The following is a 26,994-nucleotide window of genomic DNA, read 5'->3' on the forward strand; positions in this document are numbered from 1 at the left end:
AAAAGATTTGGGGCTTCTAGTTCTGCCACCCGCTGGCTGATGTCATATCAAATCGGACCATATTAGAAGAATTCAAATAGTAGAGAGCAATTGAAAAGAGGGTCACCGTACAGGTTTAAGGTTAGAGAAGTACTGCTGAGACAGCATCTCCATACCTTGGACATAAAGTCCACAGGAGCAAAAAGATTCTAAGTAACTTGGAGAGTAAAATACATGAGGACCAAATTATGAAGGGAGTCTAGTGACAGACTCTTTCCAAAGCCAAATGATTAGTACTTAAGTGTATGCTTGATAGCACAAGGTAGGAGAATGAAGTGTAATTTTTGCATAAGTGAACGAAGATCTTCCGTATCATATTATAAATCAGAGTGGAATGGTTCCCAACACTGCACCATTGTAATGAAAAAAAGAGTTCCTGAGCTTTAAGAATTCTTTCAACTCAAAATCCAGGCTACTAAGATTAAGTGTTGATCCAGGTGAAGCAAAGTACTTGTGAGTGCCAGTTTCAAACTTATTTGGAAGTGTTGTTTGAAGAGCTACATAAAAAAGTGGATGAGCTCAGAGAGGGAGAGGCTGATAGGATAGACAAAAAAACATGAAGTATGGAAGAGAGATTTGGAGAAGAGGAAATGAAAGGAAGGAGATAGAGAACACTGCAGGGAGAAAGAAGGAAAAGAAGAAACTGTCAAGGCAATGCAGGAAAAGATGCACTATAATCTATTACAGAAAAGAAAATATAGAACAAAGCCAGAAAGGGAAATAAGATAACAAAAGTAACTTTTTTTAACAGAGTTAATTAATGATATTACAATTAAATACAATTGTGTACTGTATTTTTAAATTATTGGGGTGTGGTTTTAGTGACATAGCAGCACAGATATTTTTCACCTTGACTAGTCAGCTTAATCCTCATGCCAGTGGGCTTCAGGAAAGTTTTTCAATCCCTGATTAAATGGATCTACAAACTGATCCAACAGTCCCAAAACCATTGGCTTGATGGGACGTCCAAATAAACTAAAATGAGATTGATTTTCAAATGGAATAATCAATTTCGGTTATTTTTGGTGAGGGACAAGACCTCAAATTACAAATTGTAAACACATTACAAAAAGATAGTTTCCTTTCTTTCCCACCTTATGTTCTATAGTCAATCTCAGTTAGCAGAGCTGTAGAGGGAATGTTTAACAGGATATAACGATAGATTTATTTGAAAAAAATTTACTCACTATTTTTTTCTTTTGGGATTTTAGCTCTTCTAATGCTTCACCTAAAAAACAAGATTTATGTTAGTTTTTAATATTAAAAATGTGATAAATATATTTCAGCATAGATTAATTGAATATTTCTCACTTGTGAGAGCCAAACAATATTTTCATTCACTGGCCCCAAGTAATCCCAGTACGTTAGCAAATCCTTCTTGTGCTTAGTTTATTCTCACATAAGAGTTTTAAATAAGCCACCTAAACCTATTGGCAGTTTCAAGTTTTAATTATAAAACCTTTTAAAGCACCACTTAATTAAACAAACTAGTACAGCACAAGTCCTGTTTTGACCTATATTAAAATTGGTGCAACAATAGCAATGTTTGCTTAAATATGTTGATTCAGTTGACTACAGAAAATCTTTTAGTTTGAATTTTAATACAGCTGTTTGATTCCCAGATTCACGTGTTTAATACACTTTCTACAGTGCTGTTGTAGCTGTGTTGGTCCTATGATATTAAAGAGACAAGGTTGGTTAATATCTTTTACTGGACCAACTTCTGTTGGTAAGAGGGACAAACTTTCAAGCTTGCCTAGAGCTCTTCTTCAGGTCTGGGAAATGTACTCAGAGTGTCACAGCTGCATACAAGATGGAAAAGATTGTTTAGAATAAGGAATTAACACATATTTCAAGGGACCATTCAAGGTGAAGTGGCCCGTTAACAATTCTCCAGTCATGAGGGTTAGGGGTTAGTGTATTACAGATTGTTGTAATAAGCCATAAATCCAGCGTCTCTATTCGGTCCATGATTTTTAGTGTTTAGCAAAGTTTGTCTCTCTCACCATCTAATATATTTTATTCAAGTCTCATGCATGCTAGTTGCAAATACTAGATTATTTCCAAACTTATCAATGGGATCTATATATTTCATCCTGACAGCATTTCCAAAATATAACAAAATCCCAGTTTTATAAGAGAAGATATGACTACCAGAAGATCATCTCATTACTACAGAATAGAAGGGACAGTGTTACAGCCAGCAAGCACAACATCTAACCTTTATCTCTAAGAGAAAAAAAAAGTCAGTCAAATGCATGTGGGATTTTTCCTGAAAGTCAATACTAGTAGTTCAGTACTTATGGAAAACTCACTGTAATAAGTCAGAATGAATTCCCTGGATACTACCAATTCTCTGCTACCTCCTTTATAGGTGAACAATGCATTCTAACAAGCAAAAAAATATAAAGGTATTTACAGTTATTTTTCCTCCCTTAGTGTTATTTAACAGTTTGCTCGGTACAGCTCATTTTGTGGGCTCAAAATTTATTTTGCAGCATCAGTTTTTCACAAAGATAGTACAAAAGCGAGAAAAGGCTATAGTGAAAAAAAAACTAAAATTATGGAATTACATAACTATTATTTAGGCCATCGCAAATTCATAAAAGAAGAAGACTGGAATAAGGTTGCATTATCTATGAATTGTTACTCAAAATTTAAAAAAGAGTTTACATTAGTGTTTGTGTTCTCAGACGACATTTCAATTCTTGCTGATTTAGTAGGCTTCTTTCATCAAAGCAAAGATATTTTATTTGTTAATTTATAACATCCACCACAAATGTATTTAATTGGGCATACATACATAATTTAAAACAATTTATACAAAGAGACAGCTATCACCAATCCAGTAACCTCGTCCTCAGAAAAGAGCAATAGGTATGGTGCAAGGCCTAGAAACCCACTGTTGTTGGGCCAGCTGGGAGGAGTAGTTTCCAGAGTCATAGAGCCCCCAAATGATTAAATATTAAGGCAGTTTGCTCACACACTGTGACACTGACAGACTATGGACTGGTATGTGACCCATAACAACTTAACAAGAGGCACTGAATAGTAAAAAGGGCCATTCCTTGTAGATAGTTATCAAAGCCATGTTAAGTAGACTTGAATCTTTAACATGTTTGCCTGTATTGTTGGAGAATCAAGAGTAGATACTAACTGTATTTGTCTGTGTTTACCTATATCTTGTTAGAAGTTTAACAATGTGATTTAATTAGTTTGTAGATGCTAAAATCCTGTTTCTATCTTTTAATGACGTGTTACTGTATTCTACTGAATCAAAGACCAAAGATATAATATAGAAGATATTGTAGGAAGTAAACTATTTACTTTGTCTTCAGCTTACACTGTCTATGCCATAATGAACTGCCTTGATAGTCTGAATGGTTAATTGCCCTATGTTAATTAATACAAATAGTTACCTATGTATGCATAGGAAGCATAAGATTAGCTTCAAAGCAACAATATACATTACCTAGTCTTCATCGAAGGAAGGCCCTTCTGTGACGATTGCTGTCAAGAGGCTATCAGCCTGCTAAAGAACTATAAAGGAAGCTTTGGGCCTGATCCTTTTTCATCTCACATCTGCTTAAACTTTGACAGGGAAAGTCTAAGCCACAAGACCTCCAAGGCCTTCAGGTTTACTCTGGGTTCACCCTGGAATTCTCATAGAAGGAAACTCTGCACCTGGACTGCCTATTGGACTATAACCTTTTACATTGATTTCAGAAAGACTTTACAAATCAGCATTCTCACCATCTCTGCTATGAAACAAACGTAAGGTTTTTATACACATTTGTATGTATATTGAACTATATAGAACTCTCTTTTTTCTTTTAGTAATAAGTCTTAGATCTAGTTAATAAGGATTGGCTGTAAGAATGTATTTGGGTGAGATCTGAAATATTCATTGACCTGGCAGGCAATGTGTCCGGTCTTCTGGAATTGGTAGGACTAAGTATGGTGAATACAGTTTTCAGTAATCTCTCACTATATTAGACTGGGCTGTCTGAATAGGAGCCAAAGGGTGGATTGCTTAAAGGGGGACTGTATTTTGGCTTCTTGGTAACCAGTGTGATATTACAGAAGCTATTTGGCTACTGGCTTAGTGAATCTAATTATAGAATAAACCACCAGTTTTGGAGATTGTCTGCCCTATTCCTTGCCGTTTGCACTGAGAAAGCATTCTCAATATGACCCCTCCAGGCACCATGGTCACACACACCATTACTGAATTTGACTGCCACAGCAAATTACGAGAGAGAGGCAGCCTCCCAGATAGCCCACACCATTTAAGACTACAGATCAATGACAACAACTCAAACTGCACCCAGAAGCAATATGATGCCAGTACAGTTGAACAATTGGAAAATGTTCCAGTGGTTAATACTATATAACAGACAAGCAGCTACATTCTTCACCAAGTGCAACTTCCCGGTGGTCTTCAACTGCAGCCCCAATGAGCACTGCAGTATTTTTAAAACATAGAATCATAGAACTGGAAGGGACCTCGAGAGGTCATCTAGTCCAGTTCCCTGCACTCAAGGCAGGACTAAGCATTATTTATACCATCCCTGACAGGCATTTGTCCAACCTGCTCTTAAAAATCCTCAATGATGGAGATTCCACAACCTCCCTAGGCAATTTATTCCAGTACTTAACCACTCTGACAGTTACAAAGTTTTTCCTAATGTCCAACATAAACCGCCCTTGCTGCAATTTAAGCCCATTGTTTCTTGTCCTATCCTCAGAAGTTAACAAGAACAGTTTTCTCCCTCCTCCTTGTAACAACCTTTTATGTACTTGAAAACTGTTATGTCCCCTCTCAGTCTTCTCTTCTCCAGACTAAACAAACCCCATTTTTTCACTCTTTCCTCATAGGTCATGTTTTCTAAACCTTTAGTCATTTTTGTTGCTCTTCTCTGGACTTTCTCCAATTTGTCCACATCTTTCCTGAAATGTGGTGCCCAGAACTGGACAATACTCCAGTTGAGCCCTAATCAGCGCGGAGTAAAGCAGAAGAATTACTTCTTGTGTCTTTCTTACAATACTCCTGCTAATACATCCCCGAATGATGTTTGCTTTTTTTGCAACAGCGTTACACTGTTGACTCATATTTAGCTTGTGATCCACTATGACCCCCAGATCCCTTTCCGCAGTACTCCTTCCTAGGCAGTCATTTCCCATTTTGTATGTGTGCAACTGATTGTTCCTTCCTAAGTGGAGTACTTTGCATTTGTCCTTATTGAATTTCATCCTATTGACTTCAGACTATTTCTCCAGATCATTTTGAATATTAATCCTATCCTTCAAAGCACTTGCAACCCCTCCCAGCTTGGTATCATCCGCAAACTTTATAAGTGTACTCCCTTTGCCATTATCTAAATCATTGATGAAGATATTGAACAGAACCGGACCCAGAACCGATCCCTGTGGGACCCCACTTGTTATGCCCTTCCAGCATGACTGTGAACCACTGATAACTATTCTCTGGGAATGATTTTCCAACCAGTTATGCACCCACCTTATAGTTGCTCCATCTAGGTTGCATTTCCCTAGTTTGTTTATGAGAAGGTCATGTGAGACAGTATCAAAAGCCTTACTAAAGTCAAGATATACCACATCTACCACTTCCCCCCTATCCACGAGGCTTGTTACCCTGTCAAAGAAAGCTATCACTTTGGTTTGACACGATTTGTTCTTGACAAATCCATGCTGTTATTTATCACCTTATTTTCTTCTAGGTGTTTGCAAATTGATTGCTTAATTATTTTCTCCATTATCTTTCCGGGTATGAAAGTTATGCTGACTGGTCTGTAATTTCCCAGGTTGTCCTTATTTCCCTTTTTATAGATGGGCACTATATTTGCCCTTTTCCAGTCTTCTGGAATCTCTCCGTCTTCCATGACTTTTCAAAGATAATTGCTAATGGCTCAGATATCTCCTCAGTCAGCTCCTTGAGTATTCTAGGGTGCATGTCATCAGGCCCCGGTGATTTGAAGACATATAACTTGTCCAAGTAATTTTTGGCTTGTTCTTTCCCTATTTTAGAGACTCTGATCCTACCTCGTTTTCACTGGCATTCACTATGTTAGATGTCCAATCGCCACCAACCTTCTTGGTGAAAACCGAAACAAATAAGTCATTAAGAACCTCTGCCATTACCACATTTTCTGTTATGGTCGCTCCCCCCTCATTGAGTAATGGGCCTACTCTGTTCTTGGTCTCTCCCTTGCTTCTAATGTATTTGTACAATGTTTTCTTGTTTCCTTTTATGTGTCTAGCTAGTTTGATCTCGTTTTGTGCCTTGGCTTTTCTAATTTTGTCCCTACATACTTGTGTTATTTGTTTATATTCATCCTTTGGAAACTCAGTCAAATTACACTTTTTGTAGGACTCTTCTTTGAGTTTTAGATCATTGAAGATCTCCTGGTTAAGCCAGGGTCGTCTCTTGCCATACTTCCTATCTTTCCTACGCAGTGGGATAGTTTGCTCTTGTGCCCTTAATAATGGGTCTTTGAAAAACTGCCAACTTTCTTCAATTGTTTTTCCCCTTAGACTTGCTTCCCATAGGATTTTACCTGCATGGGCAATTAAAGTGACTCATGCAATAAAAATTAACAGATTACAAGTGGAAAGGAAAGTGATCCACAAGTTAACCTCACGAAGCACCTCCCAGTGGTGGTTAAAATGACCTCCCTGTGGCAATTCCTGGAACTCACTATTAGGAAAGTGTCATATATTTTAGCGCTCAGCTAAATTTAGCAGATGAAAACAACAAGGACTCAATACCATATAGCCAGTATTTTGGAACCAGTGTTATTTAAATAAAAAAAAATAAAAAAAGTCTTAAGGGCTAAACTAGGTCCAGAGCAGAGAAAGCACATCAAATGTCTAACCAAACAGATTAAGAGATACTAGTGACATGGGTCCCAGACACCCTAGAAACAGAGGTCTTAACGTATTCCCAAATGAGGGACTCTTGAAGGAAGAGTTATCTGCATTCTCCTGACACACATTTTAATAATGGGCACTGAAATCCCCCCTACCACATCACCTGAAGATCCAATCTCTCAACCTATTACCATCACCTCTGCCTTAGTCCAAGTAATCTTCAGCCATCCTACTCTCCTCCATGTTCTGTTTTTGGTCAAACGCTGAGAAAGCAAAGAAACCACCACGTGCATCTGATGAAAGTGAGACCGAGCTTCATCAAGCATATGAGGGTGGCTCAATTCAACAGTCTCATTATCCGTCCTCCCCCAACAGCCACACACAGAATATCAAGCAGTATGTAAACCATTCACCTTCCCCTGCAAAATATAAATTCCCCCACTACAGCTTGTGGTGAGAGAGAAAGAGACAAGATAAAAGATTGGCCTCCCAGAATAGCCCCCGTCTAGAACAAAAATAGAAACTCCCACCCCACTGTCACTAGGATTAAGTTTAACAGTTGTACTCAGAAGGAAAAGAGTATGGAGGAAGAGAAGTCTGAGCTAGTCTGTTTAGTTTTGGGCCAAAATTGTTCAGTTTAAGATACAACCTAGTGTCCTTTGCCCATTCAAATTCCCATTGCTTTCAGGTAATCCAAGCTCTATTGACAAATAAAATTTGACACTAGCTTTTTAATTAAGGTAGAGAGCTTTGTCCTTCCCATTTTCTGGAATGGTTAGACTTAGTTCATATTGGCATGTTCCAAGTTGCATAAAAATTCCCTCAACACACAGGTTTAACAAAAAGTATTAAGTTAGTCTGCTGAGTTTAAAACGTCTGTAAACTTAAATATCCAGGCAAACTACACAGATACTGCAGAAAGTGAAAAAAGTGCAACATATTAGCACAAGACACTGATACACTTTCATCTCTAAAGAAAATAATCCTGGAACACATTGAAAAATAAAGCTATAGGTATATTTATATCTAAAATATTTAAGCAGTGTTGAATCAGAGGAAAGATGTTCAAAAAGTTATGTTGCTTAACTTGGTAAATTACAAGGAGTTTCAAATAACCCAAGTACAACTCTTGAATCTCCTTTGAGTCATAAGACACAGGGCCAAATCTGAATTCTCTTTACATGTTTTGCATACATAAGTAAGGAGTGTTGAAGGCAATCTCGCCTTTAATGAAGAGGTCTCTTCATGAACTCTAAATGATATGGACAGGCCCGCCACCACAAATGCCTGTTTTTAAATTTTGCCTTAGAATTTATCCTTTTATTAGAACTCTGGCCATCCCTTTTGAACATTCTGAATTATTCTCATGCCACCTATCTGTACTACTTTAAAAAAAAAAATCAGGAATTCCCATTGCAGTGGATAGGCAGCTCTCAAAATACAACATATTAATATTGCATCAAGAAAATGATGCTTGCCTGTCTCACTTTTCCATTTAGAAGATGCTGCTACTTTTTAATAGCATACTATTACAGCCATGCTACAAACAACAATGAAGATTGCAGTAGTCTCTTCAAAAGAAGGACATTAGAACTTATTTCATATAAACAGTCTTTGCCCTTACTCATAGCATGAGAAAGTTAAGACAGTCAAAATACTGCCAGAGTACTTGTAGTAACTTTTTTGAAGCCTATATTCAATCGAGCTTATATTCTAGTCAGGGGGCCATATGGGTCTCTCACATAAAATCATAGAGTTTAAGGCCAGAAGGGACCACTAGATCATGTATTCTTATCTCAAAAGTAAATGAAACCCAAAGGAGATTGGACTATTGTATGGCACAGGCCATTTTAGAGATGGGAAGAAAAGAGATTAAGTGACTTTCCAGGGAAGTAAGTGGCAGAAACAGAATTTAAAAGCCTACCAAGTCCCAGTTCTGTGCCTCAGCCAAGAGGTCATCATTCCTCTCCTGGAAGTTAATATAAGTACCTGTATACCATTATATTGAGTCTCACTCCTACTAATTAGTTCCACATGATTTGAAAAAGACTGAAAAGATACTTACTGTTTCTTTCTGTTCTTTTGGAAAAGAAGAAAATGAGCACTGTTCTTATAAACCAGATTCTGTGGGGGGGAAAATAAGTTATTTTACATTAAGACTAATAAAACAACTCAAAATAGTTGAATTTGTAATGGGAAGCTAACTTCACCCTCAATTATGGAGTGACTAGCACTCCTCCAAAATGGTTTACAAGTAGCCTATTCTGAAGGTTTAATAGAAACTCAAGTTTCACAGAACAGCTAGTGTCGAACACTTTCACAAAAGGTGGCATTGTTCCCCTCCAACATCTTTTGCAAATGTTGCAAAGGACACCAACAGAAAAAGTAACATTACTCCTAGGTCACATTTCCCTTGTAACACCTAGTTTTCAAAGTAGTTTATCTATAATCACTTCCTTCAAGGAAAGCATCCTTGGCAACTATGCAGAAAATAGTGAAAATCTTCACAAATATATTACAAAGTGGGAAGTTATGAATGATGCTCCATCATTTCCTCCCATCACAGCACTGATTTACATAAAAGGGGGGAGGGATAGCTCAGTGGTTTGAGCACTGGCCTGCTAAACCCAGGGTTGTGAGTTCAGTCCTTGAGGGGGCCACTTTGGGATCTGGGGCAAAATCAGTACTTGGTCCTGCTAGTGAAGGCAGGGGGCTGGACTCGATGACCTTTCAAGGTCCCTTCCAGTTCTAGGAGATAGGATATCTCCATTAATTTATTTAAATTTATTTATTTAAAATCAGTAATGTTTCTATTAAAATATAATGAAGCAAATTATTACTATGTGAAGAGCTAATGAAGAAGCAGCCACAATGGCAATGTCATATTTCATGGGGAAGTTTTAATATATACCCTCCAAAAGTAAATCAGTAAAACCTATAATAGTAAGAATTTTAAAAATAAACTACTGACACATATTTAGTCACACATTATAATATGTAAGGATTCAAGCAAGGATTGATTTTCATGTAGAAACATTATAAATTCAAGGACTATGCTGCTCAAGTAATCTGCTGCAAACAACTTCATTTGCAGGTTACTCCTTGAAATATTTATCAGACATATACTAACCTGAGGACTAGACTTACCAGCTATATTCAAAAAACTGAAGATTTGGGAGGTTAATGGGGAGGGGTCGTACCAGAAAGGTCCACAGAAAACCGTTATTGTGCACTTGCTACATTAAAACTTTTTCCAAGCAGAAGAGTAAACTGACATTATTCTTGTCAGAGTCCTGTAAAATTGAATAGCAGCAGTGATGCTGACCCACCTCTTGTCAGTTTTATCCTGCTGCTTCATAAGACTATGAATATTAGCAGAGACAATGGAGCAGTTTATCTGCACTCTTAGGAAGAAAAAACTGCACTGATTTACATTCATTTTACAGTAGTAAGGTTCCCCTTTCAGGCATAAGGATTAGAAACTATTATTTTAAAAAAATAACTTAAGTGCTACTTAAACTGATGCCTTCAGCCCCTCTTGCTTGTTTGTCAGGAAAATCTACCAACTCCCTAGTGGCAAGTAGATTTTCAAGCCTCACTGAGAATTTTATATAAAACCCTTCATCTGAAGAAGTGAGGTTCTTACCCACGAAAGCTTATGCTCCCAATACTTCTGTTAGTCTTAAAGGTCCACAGGACCCTCTGTTGCTTTTTATATAAAACCCTGTTTGTCATAGGCACTATATAAAAATCTAAAGGCAGACACAGAATTAAATGAAGCCAATAATAAATATTAGAGGTCTGCACGAGGTTAAAGCAAAGAGTTACCAAAAATCATGTTTAGCATCACAAAGAATAAGCATCAGGGGGTAGCCGTGTTAGTCTGTATCTACAAAAACAACAAGGAGTCTGGTGGCACCAGACTCCTTGTTGTTTTTTTAAAGAACAGGCAAAATTCCACTTTTTAACATAACACATTAATATCGCTGTTTAATAAGCACATACTTAGCATTTATATATTACATTATTAAAATGCTTACAACAATTAATAGTCACAAAATCCCTGAGAGATAAGTTAGTTAACTACTATCCCAACTTTCCAGATGCAGATGTCAAGGTATGTAGGTGAAGTGACTACTGAAGGTCACAGACAACAAATCATTGACAGAGACAGGATTAACAAAGGCATACTATACTGACATTCTGCTTTCAAATTCATGGTTTAATAACTATTTTTAAAATAGTTATAAAGTAGTATAAGGATTGCTGACATATTCCTTATATGTCATGTGAGTGGCACCTATTCTCTATAAAGTGATGATACAATGATGCATCATATGTCTATAGGGTCTTAAATTGTTTTGGAGAGTATGCTATAAACCCAGAAGCATTATTTCCTTTAACAATTATGTATTTTTTCCCCAAGTCAAGTTTCTTTCCCCCAACCCCCACCACCTAGTACTATATGTTGAGCAACCAGATAGTGCTTGAGCAACCAGATAGTGCTATTAATACTGAAGTTTCCACTCTAAATTCTCTTTTTTAGGACTATAAGATGTCCACTCCAGCTCTTAAATTTAAAAGGTTAAATGAAGAATCTTGTCAATTTAATTATCAGAGAATTAAACTATTTAAAGTTTCAGCTGAAGGAATGAGACAAAATAATTCTGAATGGAAGTAATTGCAGTTTCAAGAAGCGAGGCCTTCTTATGTGCCACTGTTTTTCCCAAGTCTTCAGTTATTTAAATGTAGGTATTTCGAAGTTAAACATGCTACATATTCCTAGAACCTAGCTCACTGTACCAGCATCAGTAACATACTCAGACCTTGTGGGAGCGACGTAACACAGTACTGTTATTGAGTGACTGCAAGCTGGGGGAGGCAGACATTTTCCAGTTTGCTTAAGGCAGAAAAATCTCTAGAGTTAGTACTGGATGGCACCAGGCATTCAACATAGGTTCACCTCTTGACTGAGAGAGAAGACATGCTGGCAGCTGCTTGCCATTCATACCTGCTAGAGAAAACTGAAGGGGACTGGATTCAGGAAAAAAAAAAAAAAATCAGACACATGCTTCCAAGTCATAAGAGCCTAAATTTAATTTTAAACATTCATATGCTTGGTGGCTGCCTGACCCAGGATTTCATGGAAGCCTATCATTCAAAAATGAAATGTGTACTGAACTTAGAAAAACAGGAGAACAAAAGATCCATTAGAAGATCAGACTAGTAGAAAAAGACAGGCCCTTGAACAATGGCAATACAGTAACTTCTCACTTAACGTTGTTTCGAAGTTACGTCGCTGCTCCATTAGGGAACATACTTGTTTAAAGTTGTGCAATGCTCCCTTATAACATCGTTTGGCTGACTTTACAAGGGAGCATTGCACAAGTTCCTCTTCTCTGCCTCTTCCCCCTCCCTTCTTTCTTCCCTCCCTCCCTCCCAGCGCTTAGGGCTTTCTGGGAGGAAGGGCTTTCTGCCCCTGCTCCTCCTGAGTCCTCCGGCCCGTGCTCACAGGGCCACATTCCGAAAGGGAATTTAGAGCTGCAGGCCAGGGCCCCGGGGCCCCCTTAGCCCAGGGCCCTGCAGCCCCTAAAGCCCCCGCGTTCCGGGTGGCCCTGCCTGGCGGGGGGGGGGGGAAGCTCCCAGAATTGCGGCCATGGGGGCGGTGCCGCGCTGCACAGAGCCACCTGCACACCTGCTGCACCAAACAGGAGCTGCCCCAGGTAAGTGCTCTGCACCTCCTGCCTGCCCCAGCCCTAAGCCTCCTCCCGCACCCCAACCCTGAGAGCCCTCCCGCACCCTAACTCCCTCCCAGACCCCGCACCCCACCCTGAGCACCCTCCCACACCTTAACTCCCTCCCAGACCCTACACCCCCAGCCCCAGGGTAAGCCAGGGGCACCTCCCCACCACAGTACAGTACTGTACAGTATATAATGCCTTTTGTCTGCCCCAAAAAAATTTCCTTGGAACCTAACCCCCCGCATTTACATTAAATCTTATGGGAAAATTGGATTTGTTTAACATCGTTTCACTTAAAGTTGCATTTTTCAGGAACATAACTACAACTTTAAGTGAGGAGTTACTGTACTCATTTCTACACTCATTTGCCATATTTGAGTATGAGAGAGAGGCTGGCATAAATAGCAGGCTAGCTAAAAAGCCTGTTTCACAATACTATCAGGGAGGGAAAAAAACAAAACCTATTCATTCTCTTTTGTCAAAGCCTACTTGAGCCTTCATTTACAGATCAGTTCAGTCAGTGTATTGCTGTACATGTATATTGGTCTACATGTTTTATTTCATGAAATGCATGTCCATTTTCAAGTGAACATCAATATTGTATAGCAACTTAGTACATATTATGAATAGCAAGATTACTACATGTGCAAAAAGCATTTTAAAAGACTTTTGCATGTAGTTTTGCTGTCCATAGTCTGCACAAATCAGTTGTGCTATAATATCTGTATTAAAGCCCCAAAAGGCTAAACAGACTTCCTGCCTCTCTGCTCCCACACAAAGGTGATCCAAGGTGAAAATCCTGTCAAGCCTAAGTTCCAGCAGGGATAAAATTTGAAACTAAATTCAAAAATTTGAAAACAAGACACTTAACAAGCAAAGTAATCAGCTCAAACAAACAGAACTAAAATAAACTTAGCAGCCATTTTTCCTACTGTATATTCAAAGAGTTAACAGCATTCTACGATAAGAAAAAACTCTGTCAAGAATACTCCAGTAGAACAGCTCCTCATGTCAGACTCATGCACGTTAAAGGGACACCATCAACTTTAAAAAAAATCAATTCAACTTGAACATTCACATCGTTTTGTTAGTTGCACCTAAAATGAACTTAAACTGAAAAATTAGAACATTTTTCTTTTCCAGTTTTAGTTTCCAGCATTCCGACTACCTACAAAGTATTTTGTTTGTGCAACTGTTTCAGACAATGGGGTGAGAAAATTTTGTTAAAATCTAAAAGATAATAAAGCCATAAAAATGGTCCAGGAATTTTAGGAGTAGCTGTAGTACCCTAATAATTTAAATATTTTTAAAAGGACTAGATTTTGAGTTGATGATATCCCTTTAAAAACCTCAGAACAGGAGTATAACTTATCTTCAACCCAAATGTAAACTGATTTTAAAGCTGTTCAGATTTACATAACCCTACTGAGTATCATTCTGATAAGCTAAGCATCTTCAGATGTTGACACTTTTTGAACAGAAAAATCTTTCCACTCCAAACCCAGACCCAGCAGAGACATTTCCCTCAAAAACATAAAAAAAAGCATGTGCCTAACTACTCAGATCTATTTTAAAGGGAAAATCCAGCAAGTTGTGATAACTCAAGGGTTGTCAAAAACAAATTCAGGCCCCTGCTGAGATTCACTTTCCACTTCCTTTCAACAAAGAGACAGCAGTTAGGAAAAAGGCATATTTTACTTACATCAATGGAAATGCAAAAAATGGAAGCATCATAATCAGCCTTGCTGTCCATTCATCAGGAAGATACCACAAATATACAATTAAACAAGTAATAAGATAAAGAATTGATGAGTAGAGAAGTAGTCTTCCAACCCATAGCTTCTGTAGCCTCTGATTTTTTTCTCTAAATTCTTCTAATGCTTGGATTTCCTGTAAATAAAGGATTTTAAGTGACTAGTGGCTGAAGTTAACTGATGCTTTATTAGGTTTGTTGATGTTGAGCATTTCAGTATGACATTTGAAAACATTACAAAAGCAATCAGGCTTTCTGTACTTGACACTGTTTGTCCAAAAGATCTAACAGTTTTCATAGCATGAACTACACCTTAATACATTGATTGTGGCATGGACCAATTGCCCTTCATTCATGAGCAGATAACATTCCTTGGGCAACTCAAGAGTGATATTAAGAATATATGTATTTTTAGCTGTCTTAATGGAATTTAGTAACTTGGAAACAAGGGGGAGAACCAGCATCTTGGGACCAGGCAGCTTTTTGTGTTCACAGCAAAGTGTTCCGCAGTCCAGTTTGAGTACTGTTGCTTTAACAGGCATCTGTGAAACTTCAAAATATGTTTTTATATTTTAATAGTACCATCTCCTCCTGTGACAAAGCTGAGCTATTGAAGCCACTTCAATTATTATTATTTATTTTTTTTTAGTACTCCCTCCCATTAATAATACAGTCCTGAATATTTTAACACTGTTTTGTTTTGGGTTTTTTGGCAGATGGATAAATGATCTAGCAGTGCTTTGTGCTTTTAGTGACAACAGGATTAACCACACCTTCATTAATTTGGCCAATGAAAATACCGACTGGATATTTCAAAACAGGTCATTGCTCCATAAACAGACATCTTTCACAAATGCTGACCAGAATCATACTAGATCACTGAACTGTCTCTTTAGTTATTCTGTCCATGGTCTTATTTTACCACCATAATAAGAGTTGCAACAACCTACATTGAAGCTTTTCGAATGAGCCAAATGAATAGGACTTTCTTCTAGTGACATTTTCTGGAGAATATAAAAATGAAGGCCTAACCATTAGCCTTAATTAGATTCTCCAACCAGGCCAATTTAACATTCATTCACTTTACAAGTTGTTGAAATGTAGACTTAGACTATAACTTATGTAGCTATTTCTTGAGGAAGTACTAATGTTCAAAGTCATTTAATTTTGGGGTTCTGCTCTCTGCTTTCCTTCTCCTGAAACTCCGAGTCTCTAGTACATCAGTGGCTCAAGTCTGGAATCAGCACCATTATAATTTTAATTCCATTACAATTAGGCTTGGAAGGATTTGATTTTCTTTATCAGTAAATGTCGGTAAACATCAATTTCACCGTATGCACACAAACCAACAAAAAATTATTTCCATTGATGATAATCAAAATAGACAGACAGGCAAAGTAAAAAAACGCTGCTTAAGAACTTAGATTTTGATTTAATGATATTTACTTTGTATGTATTGACATGTGATGTTGACAATGTGTGTTTTAATGGTTATAAAGCTTTAACTTTCTGAATCTGTCTACTGAGATTAAATAATTACCTGATCCTCCGCCGATAACTTCCTGCAACTTTATAGTTTTAAATAAATAAAAAATTTAAAACATTGATATATGACAAAATTCTAAAAAAAAGTTAAAATTGAGTTCTGCCAACACTAATTAAAATGTATATAACCTCCTCTCCTCCCATATTTGTAAAAGCTTGGTGATTTTAAAAAACTGCCCAGATGTTAGATGTCTATTTCTAAAGTAAACAAAACAGGAATAGTGCGGAGGCAAAATACATACCTTATCAATTTTCTCCAACACTTCTACTGTCGAAGGCTTTGCCTGCTTACAAGGGAGGGAAAAGAGGTGTCATTGAACTCTACAGTGATACCCAAGTTATTCTATTTACAACATCCTGCCAGCAGTACTCGTATGTGGTAACAGATTAAGAGGTTTTCATTCAAAACCAAAATATGAAGTGTCCTTTTACTTTGTAGTATCTAAAACCTACTCATTTTAATTGACTAGTTATCCACTTTCCATGCACATTTCTTGCTGACATTAGCTGCTCATAAAGGCTCCTCTCCTAAGCCACACACTAACAAGGATGTGCACGCTGCCAGCAGACCAAGCACTCAAAGACCTGATCTACACTACACAGGGTAGATCAACGTAAGGCAATTTATGTCGACCTAATTATGTCAGTGTACACAATACAGCCTTGTCCCGCCGATGTAAATGCCCTACGACACCGACATAATAACTCTACCTCCACGAGAGGTATAGAGCTTATGCTGGTGTAGTCAGGGCGACACAGTGTCTGTGTAGACACTGCATTACTTACATTGGCTGTTGGCTGTCTTGTCAATTTCAGGACTAGGTGCTGGAGCCCTGAAATTGACAAGAAAGCCAGGCAGCTAGAGCCCAGCTGCCCCCAGCTCTCTGCCAGGCTGCACCTGCCCAGCTCCCCACTCAGAGATCTGAGAAGCCCGGGCAGCTAGCCTCTGCTCCTGGTGGGGAGCTGTGCAGAGCTGAGAACCCTGGCTCTCAACCCCGCCCCACAGTCAGTGGAAGCACTCCTGGTGAGGACACACACCACCAACAGAAGGAGGGTACTGTGGTGGTTGGTGTCCACACTAATTACTGTGGGGCTGGAAGTCGACCTAACATAGGTCGCCTTAAGTCTGTAGTGTAGACATGCCCTTAGAACAGGGGGTCTCAAACTTCATTGCACCGCAACCCACTTCTGACTACAAAAATTACTACAGGACCCCAGGACAGAGAATCGAAGCCTGAGCCCGCCCAAGCCCAGCTGCCCCGGCTGGGGGGCCAAAGCCCAAGCCCCACCACTCAGGGGAATGGGGGGGGGGGGGGGGACAAAGGCCTGTAATCCTGGGCCCTGCCACCCAGGGCTGAAGCTCTCAGGCTTCGGCTTTTGCCACGGGTGGTGGGGCTTGGGCTTCAGCCCTGGACCCCAGCAAGGCTAACACCAGCCCTTGCGACCCCATTAAAATGGGTTTGAGACCCACTTTGGGGTCCCAACCCATAGTTTGAGAAACACTGCCTTAGAAGAACCTGCTTCAGTGCTTAACTTGTGCCAGGACTTTCCAGGGCTGATCCCTGGCACCTCCAGGCTTAGCAGTTCATAGCCTCGACACCTATGGGCTTGCTGCCGGTGTTCCCTCTAATTTTTCCCACTCATGTGCGGAATGAATTTTGTTATGTGCACCAATATGGAGGCGGCGTGTGATACATCACCTCCATATTGGTGCACATAATAAAATTAATGTGGCAAGGTGGGGCCAAGGGGCTTGGAGTGTGGGAGGGGGCTCAGGACTAGGGGAAAGGGTTGGAGTGCGGTGGGGGATGAGGGCTCCGGCTGGGGGTGAGGGCCCTGGGGTGGGGCCGGGGTTGAGGGACTCAGGGCAGGAGCAGAGGGTTGGGGTGCAGAGGGGTGAGGGCTCCGGCTGGGGGTGCGGGCTCTGGGGTGGGGCTAGGATGAGGCGTTTGGAGTGCAGTGGGTCTCCCCCGGGCTATGGTGAGGAGAGAGGACTCCACCCCAGCTCTCTCCCCACAGCACCACAGGTCCAGGGCGGGCTGGGGAAGGGCACCTGTCCCCCAGCCGCACCAGGTTCGGGGCCAGGCTGGGTCAGGGCCAGGGGAGGGGCACCTGTCCCCCGGCTGCAGCAATTTCGGGGCCGGGCTTGGGGAGGGGGTGCCTGTCCCCCGGCCACAGCAGGTTCCAGCTGAGTTTGGTCAGGGGAGGGGCACCTGTCCCCTGGCCGCATCAGGTTCGGGGTAGGCCGGGGGAGGGGTGCCTGTCCCCCAGCCGCAGCAGGTCCAGGGCTGGGCTGGAGGAGGAGCGCCTTGGCAGGTCCGGGGCATGGGGAGAGGCACCTCTCCCAACCGCAGCCCTGAGTGCATGTGCGGCGCTAAATAGGCAGCTGCACTGCCGCGCAGCTTAGAGGAAACTTAGCTTGCTGCATCAGTTATGAAAGTAAAAAAAAAAATTGGGTAAGCTCCGGCACCCAATTGCTTGAGCACTGGCCACTTTTTCCATTACAAATTAAGAACTCTGCTGTGCAGGAGAGCTGCCCTTCATTGTTCTCTGGGACTCACCTTTCCTCTACCCACTTCCAGTGCTAGTGATCTGGTGTAAACACACAGTGGCAATAAGGAGGGAGGTAGACAAGACTTGGAGGAAGATTGAAAGAGAGAGTACATGTGAAAGGCAGAACACCTGTGTAGGATCGGAGACAATTATGAATGTAGGATATGAAATAAATGAGGAGAGGAAGGAAGGAAAGGAAATATATTAATGAAGAGATGAATGAAACAAGGGAGGAGATGTGAATAGCAGAGACCAACCTCACATTCCAACAAAAAAGTCATGTGAACATTGCTGCCTGTGTGTATTTGTTTTAAATAAAAATTACTAGCAAATGCAAACAGAATATTTTCCCCTCCCAGGAGGATTCCTTTCAGGAATAGATTCCATCTTCCAAAACACTGAGTTTTGAGAAATGAAGAAGCATCTCAACCTGTTCATTATCTTGTTTGGGTCCCCCTCAAACTCAAGTAGAGGTGTCAGCCAAATGGCACAACATGAGCAGGAAAGTTATATTTTACCTTTAAGGGCCTGGTAAAACATCCATTATACAAATTTGACAGGTAAAATCTTTAGAGGACAAGATTTATGCGGTATTATTTGGTTAAAAACTCAAGACATTCTTTGGGCATGCAACACATTTGAGAAATATACAGCGAATTCAGGTTAGCTTTAAATAGTTTGCAGTTTACAAGTGTTTTGTAAAGGAAGCTTTCACACTTAGATACGCCAAAAAAACAAGAAGGACCTAAACCAGGGGTCGGCAACGTTTGGCACGTGGCTCGCCAGGGGAAGCACCCTAGCGGGCCGGGCCAGTTTATTTACCTGCTGACGCGGCAGGTTCAGCCGATCGCAGCCCCCACTGGCCGCGGTTTGCCGTCCCGGGCCAATGGGGGCGGCGGGAAGCCGCAGCCAGCACATCCCTCGGCCCGCGCCACTTCCCGCCGCCCCCATTGGCCCGGACGGCGAACTGCAGCGAGTGGGGGCCGCGATCGGCCGAACCTGCCGCGTCAGCAGGTAAATAAACTGGCCCGGCCCGCTAGGGTGCTTACCCTGGTGAGCCGCGTGCCGAACGTTGCCAACTCCTGACCTAGACTATGGAACTTACTCCTGCAAGAGGCAAGAATTACCAGACTTCACCATTCATGTCTTTGACCTAACTTTGCCATAAGTTCCTCACACATCCCAACAACAAACGTGTAAACTAAAGACGCTAGTTTTCCTTCAGACTGGGAAGGAAGGGAGACTCACTTCTATTTTTAAATATTTGGTAGGCGCTCTTATACTAGTACATACATGTAAGTCTCTAGACAGATAAAGGATGATACTCTCCTTGATTTATCCACTAGTACCTAGGTTAAAAGGCTCAGGAACAGCAACCAAATTACAACCTGTATGTACTGCTACATCTGTCCTGATCCAGTGTTAAGTGATTATTTAGATCTAGAAAAGGATGTCTGAAGGAATCCCTGAGGCGACAGCCATCTTCACCACATTTCCAACAGTTACAAATTCAAAGCAAGGTCCAAAGGCAGGACAAAGAAAGCAGTAAAAGTTAAGTAAGGCACAAAAACAGCCTATTAGTAAGGACATGCCCTAGGTGGATTCTGAACCCAGGCCTATTCAGCTTTGCAGTTTTCCATTTGGGTAGCATGACCAATGTTTATTTGGTTATTGGTTTTCAATCAGCACATAGATGAATTACTAGAAATGTCAGATTCAGAACAGTTTTTTGACCAAAGTATCATGAACAAATACAGAATTCTATTCTAAACCATATCAAAGTATTTTAGTCTTCTGAACTATCTGTAAAGATTTTTATATTGTAATAAGATTTACTTACCCTCCATCGGGACACTAATCCACCCATTTTTTAATTTGTGGAAATAGGTTGTTTTGGTTGCTTATAACAATCTTCTGATGGAATTCACAGCTAGAAGTAAAGCATTACTGTTTAAGAATACGCCAAAAGTACATTTTAAGATGTTTAAGGTGATATTTCACAATTGCATTCTAGAATATAAATTAAATAACACTGCATACAGGTGTCTATCATCTCCAAATTCTTCACACTATCCTGCACTCCAGCCACCAGTTTTAGAACCTCTTTGTATTGTTAAGTCATTCTACTAATTAGCCTACCAAGATTGTGGGCAAGTTTATGTTTTGCTTTGGAGATATCTATCTACAAGCAAAATACAAAATAACTAGTAGTCAGAGACCCAAGCCCTTGTCTTCATTTAAGTGTCACAAAAGTTATAATTTAGCAAATGAGAATTATTTAACTGCTATATAATTTAATTATAATTTAATTAGCCATAAATTAATTCCAACTGCAGATTATTTAAAATTCAGACCACATTAAAAAAAAAAATCGAACTTGTCAAATTCGAATTTAATGTGAATTGAATACTCTTGTGAAGTGTCAGATTGGCCTCTCTTTGTGCCCAGAAGATAGACAATCCAGCCAGCAGCAGTGCAATGGTGCAGCGATAGGTCAGTCTCCAGGTCCAGCTGTCTGCCAAGACTGACAAGGATTCTAATCAGCAAAAATCGTAATGTAGTTTTTACTATATGGATGCTTCACTGAAACATGGAATAACCACCAAATTACTTCAGAGACCAATGAACAGCAATCATAAACCAACAACCTTCAGCCACGAGCTTGCTGAGATGGGTTCAGACAGAATTACAGATGAAAGATTATATATTTTGCTACCATTTTAGTCCCTCAATTTAGAATTTTTATCTATAAATAAGTGAGAAAAAATTAAGTTACAAATTCCTATTTGTAATAAGCAGGGATTCTAGAAATCCCTTTGCCATGGAAAAACATGGAATTTGCATTTTTACAGAGAATCTTTAATTTTTACATTTTGTAAAAAAATAAACACATAGATACACACACACACTATATATATATATATATATATATATATATATATATATATATATATATATATATATATATATATATATATATATATATATATATATAGTAGAACCCCATATATCCTAGCCTCCATTGTCCAGCTCTCCGTATTAACGGAACCACCAGCCGCCCGGGGCTGACAGTGACGGGAGCGTGGGCATCTATGGTTCAGTTGATACAGAGAGGCAGATAATGGAGGCTCAGATAAATGGGGTTCTACAGTCTATCAATAAAACATTGTGTTCAACAGATAGACCTATATATATCATGGCTAGGGAAACTAAAGTTCAGCATTTCATTTTAATTGTGGAAAAAGACGGATTTTTATGGAGTTTTTTAATCAGAGAATTTGGGGGGGGGGGTTAATCACAGAAAGCTAGGATCCCTGGTAATAATCCCAACCCCAAAACAATGGTTTGTACCAAGTGTTTTGAACTCAGGAGATTGAAGTGACACTGTCTCTAAGAGAAATATTCCTTCATTTTAGCAGAGGTATTAAATTACCATTACTAATTATCTTTGGCCAAATTAAAGATACAGCAACTCCATCTAGATCCAGATTTCTTCTCAAAAAGTTTAAGAGGTTGTCAGAACAAGGTAATAACACAGTACACATAGCACTCACTACAGCTAATACTGCTGTAGCTAAGTACCTCTTCACCATTTAAGAAAACCAAAAATTTCCATGGAAGCCAGAACTATGAGAATGCAGTTAAGTCTTATGTTTCTGAAAACAAACCTTAAAGATGTTAAGAAAAATCAGTATTTGAACTACTGCCAAATTAATGCAAAGAACAGATGGACAGATCAACTTTGCTGCTGCCAAATGACTAATCAAGAGGGGTGAGCTGCAGACAAGGAAAAACACAATTACTTTCTGGGTTCCTTAGATTTACCCTGTGGATAGCCACTACTACTACTACAACAGAGTCCACAATGAAAGAGTAATATATTTGTTTTTAACAAAACTTTTTTTAGCATTAAGTTTATATAACATCTACTTGGCAGTCACATGCAAGGCTGTGTATGCCAAATATGTATTATATACTTGGACCATTCTGAGCAGACACTTTGCCCTTGAACACTTCTAAAAAGAGATGCTGTTTTTGTTGCAAAATCATATAAGAAGGGCTAAGCTACAATGTGTCTAATTACTCACCAGAAAGTTTGCATTCTTTAAAAGGACACAGACAATTATATTTAACTTAGCATTATTAGTATCACTTGTCTATTTTGAAACTTATTTGGCAAATATCTGAGAAAGAAAGCAGGCTTGCCAAAATGCGGGTATGGACACATGTTCATATGGACTAGAACTGTGACTTGCTTTAGTGTACTGTTCTGAAAAATCAGACACTTTTAAAGGAATGATATCTGATATGAACAACTAAATTAGGGAAGCAAGTAAATTTAGTACTTTATTTATATGACATGTATTATATTTGAAAGATTAAGCATTCCCCATTGTTTTGGTTTGCACATGAAGTACATTATCTGCCAGCCCTTCCAGTACCACTCTTCTTCCCCCATGTCTTTCTTCTGCAGCTCTTTCACAAACAACCATAGGACAGATTTCCTCCAGCTCCTCCATAAATACAATATCCAAGGGTCTTGCTCACTCTACTTCACACATACACCATTAATATCCTAATATCCACCATGACAAAACTTCCCCTTCCCTAGACCTGCTTCCTGCTCATGCCCTCATGCCAATAGCAAGTTACAGCATATTTCCTCCTCTCTCTGTCTCCACCAGCACGAGTAGACTTCCTCTTTTCACTCCGAGTGATAGTCAGTGCTGTGATAGAACCTACTTCCATAATCATCACATATTACTGAAAATGCAACTGTGTTACCATGTACAGTATTTGCTACCCCAATGCTGCAAAGCAATAATTTAAGTGTCCAAACCTTATCAATTAAGATAAAAGTTATGTGGAAACATTTTACAGTAAATTCCTAAATTGAGAGATGAAAATATGTTGACAGTATCCCTTCAACCAGATAAACTAGCTTCCGTACATTACTTTATAGTAATCAAGAAAATCTATGTGAAAACTGAATGGTTGGGAAAATTAAAGGACTGAATGAGGCAGAAGAGAAAGTTTCAGATTAAGCTTTCTTCTTTTTTTTTTTTAAGGGAAGCTGACCAGTCAATTACTGAGCAGGAAGTCCCACCCATATAAAACAACTGTAGGAAAAACTAATAGCAAAAATCAGAGGAATATCTGCATGCTTAATTTGGTGTTCTGCTAAACTTGTTTCAAGAATTGTGCACTTACACAGACTGCTTTCTTCAGGTAAGACTGAAATATGAGCATTTTGTCTTACTTTAGAACTCTAATAGAACGCTAACCTTAAAGCAAAGATGACAAAAGTGTCAGACCCTCCAACAGCCCTCCGAGAAAAAATGGTGTAAAAAAAAATGATATAGAAAGTCCTCTATTTTCAGCTTCAGGTTTCTCCACACTGCTATAATAAATAGGTGTTTTGTAAAATGCAGGTGATCTCAAAAATCAAGTTTAGATCCTTTAATTTTGCAACCTGAAACACTTATGCACAATATTCTCAAGATTGAAAGTCACCTCAATTCAGATAATATACAAAGGGATGACTATTGAGAGTTTACAAAACTGTATGCAAGAGATTCTATTAGATGATTGCAAGGATTTTTTTTCCCTTCAATAGTAGACATACACCGTTTTGTTTGCAATTTTCACCAGAAAACTATTTTTGCCCATAATTCATTGATGCTTTCTCTTGACAATTCATTGCCAATGCAACAACCACAAATGAAAAAAGTGGAAGCCCATTTTGAGTTGATTCCATTCTCTAAATCCAAATAAAATCTTTTAAAGACACCAATAACTAACAAAATATAATCCTCATAGCCTTGACTAAAAAGCCCCAATATGCTTTGTAATTAGAATCACATCATATGATTTGGTATTTATTCCAGCTTTTTTTTAAAAAAAAATCTTCAAGTACTAAAAAAATAGTCAAGATTGTATAAAAACAGTTGACAACATGTTCAAATGTGGTGCCTAAATTATGTTCTTAAATCAATATTATGTCGTTGATTTAAGAGTAAGTTTTAGACACGCATTTTTGGCCAGTATCATCATAAGTTTTTAATTCAAGAAAGCCAACCCTGCAGAAAAGACAATTAGGTGTGGAACAGCCTGAAACAATCCAAGCTTGAGGATGGATAGACCTTTGAGACTATAATGTTAACATTTTTAAAAGTTTCCTTACCTATGTTGCAAAAACCTTAGATTACTAAGCAAATTCTTAAAATCAAGTCTGTTTTTCACCATTATGGCTGCCTGTTTTTGCATCTCAGTTTGAGCAATGAAAAAAGACTCCTGAACTTAATTTTAGTTGTTTTTTTCCTCCTCAAATTTCAAGTTCTTATAGATTAGCATATGCGCCAGTGTTTGGGTTGCAAACCCTGTAGAGGAACATCTGCTAAAAATCTTTCTATTGATTAGTTTTTTAAATGTCATTGGAAATATCTGATGGTGTTAAGTTTTGTAAAACCTTATTTTAAAAACAGATTTAGGATCAAACGGGACTTCAAAGATCAATTAAGGAGTTTGCTGGTTTCACAGTATTGAGACAGATCTGGGAACTTCCCTGTCTGGTGCAACACCATCAACCATGGTCACTCTGGTTGGCAAAACGGTCCTTAGTAGACTATGCATTTGATGATGAATTAATGAGTGGTTTGGTTAAACACCTTTTTTCAGTCTAGTTTTCTACAGCTGCCCATGAAAACAGACTAGCCAAGAGACACCAACGCTGCAGTGAGGCTACCTGTACTGAGGCAGCTGTACTGGAAACTAATGTAAGCCACTCGCAACTATCTTGTCTGCAAATTACTTATGAAACATGCTCCCATAACACTGTGCCACCTGCTCCGTACTTTACAGAAGCAGGAACAAAACCCTGGAGGCTTTCCCGGGGTCACCCCCAACGGCACAATTCTCGTGTGCGGGCACATGGAGAACAAGCTGCTGTGACAAGCTGCAGCTCTCCTGTCCTCCTCCTCCTCCTCCCCCAGCCTCCCGGGTCGCCCACCCCCCGTGCACTGGGAGCTCACTGGCAACTAGTTCCCCTGAACAGGACGAGACCCGCCCCCCTTCCCCAGCTCTTGCAGGGCGCGAGGCCTGCGCGCCAGGGAGAGGGGCCGCCTGTCAAGCCGGTTGCGGGGGAAGTTCCAGCTGCTGAGCTGAGCGCCGCCCCCTCCCGCGGGGCAGAGCGGCCAGGAACGAGGGCCGGGCCAAGGAGGGCACCCAACCACCGGGCATCCGGGCCGCCTGCGGAACCGCCCCCGGCCGGCCAGCGCAGAGCCCCGGGATACGCTGGGTACCCGAGCCGAGCCCCCGCGTACCTGCCGCGGGCCTGCCCCGCGCATCCTGCTGTCACCTCTGCAGCCTCCCGCCGCCGCTGACGGGGCCGCCGACAGCCCAGCTGCTCTCCCATCAAACACCGCGCGCCGCGCGCAGCCAATCGCCGCTCCCCTTCCCCCGAGCCTGGATCACGTGAGAGGGGAGCGCCGCGGAGCTGGGAGCTGCCGGGCGGCGCTGCTGCTGCTGTGCCAACGGCCGGCGGGGCGGCGCGAGAGCCTCGAGCCCCCCGCAGGGCCAGGGCAGAGGATGGGAGAGCGGAGGGGGCGGGCGGCTGGAGAGGGGGCACCCGGCGCGGGGGGATGGCGGCTCCCGCACTTCGCCTGGCCTCGGAAAGGAGCCGGGCAGGGGGGGTTGAGGTGTTTCTCGTTCGCTCCCGCTTTTCTGAGCGTTCGCAGCGTTGCTTTTTAGTTAAGGGAGGCAGGGTCCACGCGTCGCGTGTGGGCGCTGGGAGATGCACGCGTGCTCGTGTTTACAGGTCTTTGCCGGGGAATAAATACAATGCACGTTGGTGGGTGGCTCTGTCGGCGCTCACATCTTGACAGCAGCAGCGCAGACTTCCCCACCCGGCCCTGCCCATCTAATGAAACCGCTGTAAAGTGCTCTACACCTGCACTTCCCGGACAGATACGTTGAGGCCAGAGAGCACATCTGAAGAAGAGGAAAAGACACAGGATAATTCAGGAGAGGAATATTGAGGGGGTTGTGACTGAGCAAAGTTAAGAAGGAGGAATAGCTAGCTGAGGTCATGCAGGGGGAGCAAAGGTTTGTAGAGTGCAAGGACATGGGGAACGTTCTAGGTATGGTGCAAATGAGAGATATAGGAACATAGAGAGAGAGAGAAAAGGTCAGGAAAGAGATGAATGAGAAGAACAAGGGGAAGAAAAGGAGAAGTGCACAGCAGAGAAGTAAATAGGGACTTTTTAGGTAAAGCCTTTTAGGTGAGAATGAAGCTTGAATTTGATCTGGTGATGATGGGAGTGACATGGAAGGAGAGGGAGATGACTTCAGAAGCAACATTTTGAACAGACTTGACCAGGGTGGACTGAGATGCAGTGAGGCCAGAGAGGAGAAGCGCACAGTGATCAATGTGAAAAATGACCAGCACATGGAGAGAGGAAGTTGGGGTTCATA

The 26,994-nt window shown here is 40.6% G+C and overlaps 1 protein-coding gene across 5 annotated transcripts in view; it reads right to left on the reverse strand.

The window, feature by feature from the left end:
- Positions 1-25,931, reverse strand: part of LNPK (lunapark, ER junction formation factor) — a 78,070-nt gene extending 52,139 nt beyond the window's left edge. For 2 of the 5 annotated variants that reach the window (XM_065412897.1, XM_065412893.1), the window contains exons 1-6: positions 25,845-25,931; positions 20,363-20,452; positions 16,212-16,256; positions 14,374-14,561; positions 8,996-9,054; positions 1,227-1,267 (exon numbers count right to left, since the gene is read on the reverse strand). In XM_065412897.1, the coding sequence (XP_065268969.1) occupies positions 1,227-1,267; positions 8,996-9,054; positions 14,374-14,561; positions 16,212-16,256; positions 20,363-20,389 (360 nt within the window). In that variant the 5' untranslated portion in view covers positions 20,390-20,452; positions 25,845-25,931. Of the gene's footprint in view, positions 1-1,226; positions 1,268-8,995; positions 9,055-11,893; positions 11,965-14,373; positions 14,562-16,211; positions 16,257-20,362; positions 20,453-22,190; positions 22,261-25,844 lie in introns of those variants that run through there. The other 3 variants (XM_065412895.1, XM_065412894.1, XM_065412896.1) reach the window with 3 other exon arrangements.
- Positions 25,932-26,994: the final 1,063 nt, after the last annotated feature.

This window comes from Emys orbicularis, chromosome 11, assembly GCF_028017835.1.
Source record: "Emys orbicularis isolate rEmyOrb1 chromosome 11, rEmyOrb1.hap1, whole genome shotgun sequence".
NCBI lineage: Eukaryota > Metazoa > Chordata > Testudines > Emydidae > Emys > Emys orbicularis.